Source organism: Schistosoma mansoni (assembly GCF_000237925.1).
Source record: "Schistosoma mansoni, WGS project CABG00000000 data, supercontig 0196, strain Puerto Rico, whole genome shotgun sequence".
Taxonomy (NCBI): Eukaryota; Metazoa; Platyhelminthes; class Trematoda; order Strigeidida; family Schistosomatidae; genus Schistosoma; species Schistosoma mansoni.
This window is the reverse complement of record NW_017386073.1, coordinates 84,575-87,664: the sequence shown is the minus strand read 5'-3', so window position 1 is coordinate 87,664 and position 3,090 is coordinate 84,575. Positions and strand designations below refer to the sequence as shown.

Sequence of the window (3,090 nt, the reverse complement as noted above, 5' to 3'; positions counted from 1 at the left end):
AAAATCGACAAGTCCTCTTTTCTCAGTAGCTCCCCAACTGCATTTGCCAATTTACATGTACGTGCCAAAGCACATACATTGGAAGAACTGAGAGAAGAGTACATGTTCGCATTTCTGAGCATGTTCCTAAGAAACTGAGGCTGCAAGGGACCAGGGCTCTCAACAGTGCGATAGCTCGACATTTACTCGACACCGGGCACAGCATTGACATTTCTCATGCCTTCAAAATCATTAACAAACAAATGAGTACAACTGCTCTCCGGTTTGCTGAAGCGATTGCGATAAAAAAACTCAAACCGGATCTGTGTACTCAAAAAGAGACAGTGATAAACTTATTACTACCCTGGTAATCCGTTTTTGTTTGTTTGTTTTGTTTTTTGTTATTAGTTTTATTTTGGTTAATATTCAGTTTTTATTATATTCCTCTTACCTTACCCAATTCTAAAACCACCCTTTCTCTTACACATTTCCGCTCACTTGTCTCTCTTAGTTATATGAACTCTCCAAATTTTATTCAATTATTACATAACCCACCCTAATTGTTTTTAATTACCTCTAAAATTATCACACATTTGATCTTAACTGTCTTTGAACTACCTCAAATATTACGCCACCCTTCATTCTAATACCTAATAACCTCTGACCTTTCCTTGCATATATATATATATATATATCATTGATGACCTTTTGTTATTCCAATCCTCTACATTCACTTATTTCAGTCGTTCCATCCTATTTATTACCCCAATGCTAAAACTCTAATGCATATTTGGTTGTAAGCAGCTGATGAGAAACCACGAAATATAATGAATTCATACTATTCTGCATCAATATTCGTTCTGTCTTTATTCAAAACACGCATCCTGGTTTCCACCTCTACCTTCACGCAACAAAATAACAACCAGATATTAATAGTACTAGTCATTATATAGAAAAGGGTAGCTCAAAAATTAGCGTGTGGGAAGGTATTTGGTTATTGATTTACATGAATCGATTTATTCAACAGACAGATCTAAGATGATGATGTTGACATTGTTCAAACCCATATTACTGAAAAAATAAACTTGTAAGAAACTCTGTTGAAGACAATAACATCTGAAATGGTAGTATTATTGTTATGTCCATTCGCTCTCTAGTAAGCTCACTACTGAATAATTCTTTCCTAGAACAGAACAACTGTTAAGCGCTTCTTGGTTTTCAGCGTCTGTCTAACTAAAATCAGTTCGTGATGTAAGGTATAAAAATCTGAACCGCACATGTAAGCGAACATTATTGTGTTCAATTAGGTCTTCATCAGGCTTTGCTCTGAAAAATATCAATATTTACATGAATATGTATTAAACTACTCAAGGCAATTTATAAGTCATTGATCACAATGAAGTAGACTGCATAACTAAAAAATATATGAAAAGTACTGATTGGAAGTAAGAAGAAAAGTGTACTAGTAGTTGTGATATGAATAATAGTTCAGCAGAAGAAATAGGTCAAACTTGAACAAATAGATTTTTAAATAATCAAAAATTATTGAAATCTCGTGATAATAAGTTTGTAAATAGTCAGATAGTGAAGAATATAAACGGAAAGAGGTGAAAATGATGGATATATGTGGGATGTAATGAAGTCAATAGAATAGTCTTATCCGGCCAAGGAAGAGACAGGTATGTCACAAATTTCTTTTGAACACATAGACTAGGGTTATAGGTTCAGATCCTTATAGCTTCTGTTATATCTGGGAGACGGGACCGAGTTCCAGTGGGAAATGAGTCAGGTATATGATACGTTACTCGAATTAATTTAGCTTGATCTACCATATAGCCACTGTTAATCAGGTGTGTTAATACAGAACCGCGTATTGTTTTTGTCTTCCCCTTTCCGAATCCAGCTCTGAGAGATGCTCATTCATCAGCATAAAGATCTGACAATCTCCAAAACCCCCCAACCTACTGATATTACTTTGCGAACCCAATTATAAAAATAAGACTCTTGCAACTTATAGACAAGATTTCAATCCTTTCTCTCAAGGTCCAAAGTATGTCTGGAGGGAATCGTACAGAGATGAGTATGTTATAAATTTTGCTATTTACCAAATAAAATTAGTTTCTTGTAAATCCAAACAACCCTTAAAACTCATGGTCTACTGTATCATTTACAAAGGTATCAGTAGCTTTTAAAATTCTGTTGAAATGAGGGTTGTTCACACTTGTTTCAGTGTTATGTTCTGAACTTGCATGTAAATTTCATCTTACAAGGGTTGTATGGAATATATATGTACACATGTTTTTATTTATTGGCTTGTTTTGATTACTTCCTCCCGATTGGGCATTTTGATTTGTTTAGATAAATTTAATGTAAGTCTTGTCACCTGGTAATGTCTCTCTGACTGTTTGACAAGGGTTTGATATTCGCAGAGTCCATTATTCCTTTGAAGATTGCGGACACATATTGTTGCTGACTGTCAACTGGCACGAAACTTAGGTCAAGGACTTACTGCAGGTTATCACGATTACCACCATTATTCAGCACAATGCTTACATATTATCAAGCCACCTAAACAAATCAACAGAATCTATCACTCCTCATTGATATATTTCAACGCTTTTTTTCTCCGGATTATATTTTCAGGTTTTCGAATTCACAGAATAAAAAGTCACGACCTTCGCGATCAATGAATGATTTAATGGCTAAATCATCTTTAGGCATTCGTCAATCAAAGGCAAATGATATGACTTCTTTGAATACCTTGGATAAACAAACAGGATATTCTATTCGTCGAAGATATACAACATACGCTGCGAATCGTTTCAATGTTGGTCTGAGACCAGAACCTCTAAATAGACCACTTGCTAAAGAAAACCAGTTCACTTGATTATATGTATAGAGGTAATTGAATATATATATATATATATATATATATATATATATATATATATATATATATATATATATTCGTGTGTATACGTGTACATGTTCATTTTGGAAATAGCATCCATCAACTCAGCCAAAGGATTATTTAAAACTAGAATTAGTTCAGAAATTTATGGTTTCTGCAAGATCCTAAATGGTGCGGTTCCAACTCCATGTGTTGTTGTA

General features: G+C 34.1%; 1 protein-coding gene across 2 annotated transcripts in view; it reads left to right on the top strand.

Annotated features, from left to right (window-relative positions):
* The window catches only part of Smp_174270 (hypothetical protein), a gene marked incomplete at both ends in the record, with an annotated part of 49,019 nt that extends 46,153 nt beyond the window's left edge, over positions 1-2,866 (top strand). Inside the window, 2 exons of one of the 2 annotated variants that reach the window (XM_018793765.1) lie at positions 1,883-2,059; positions 2,623-2,866. In XM_018793765.1, the coding sequence (XP_018647113.1) occupies positions 2,666-2,866 (201 nt within the window). The remainder of the gene's footprint in view (positions 1-1,882; positions 2,060-2,622) is intronic. The other variant, XM_018793754.1, reaches the window with a different exon arrangement.
* Positions 2,867-3,090: the final 224 nt, after the last annotated feature.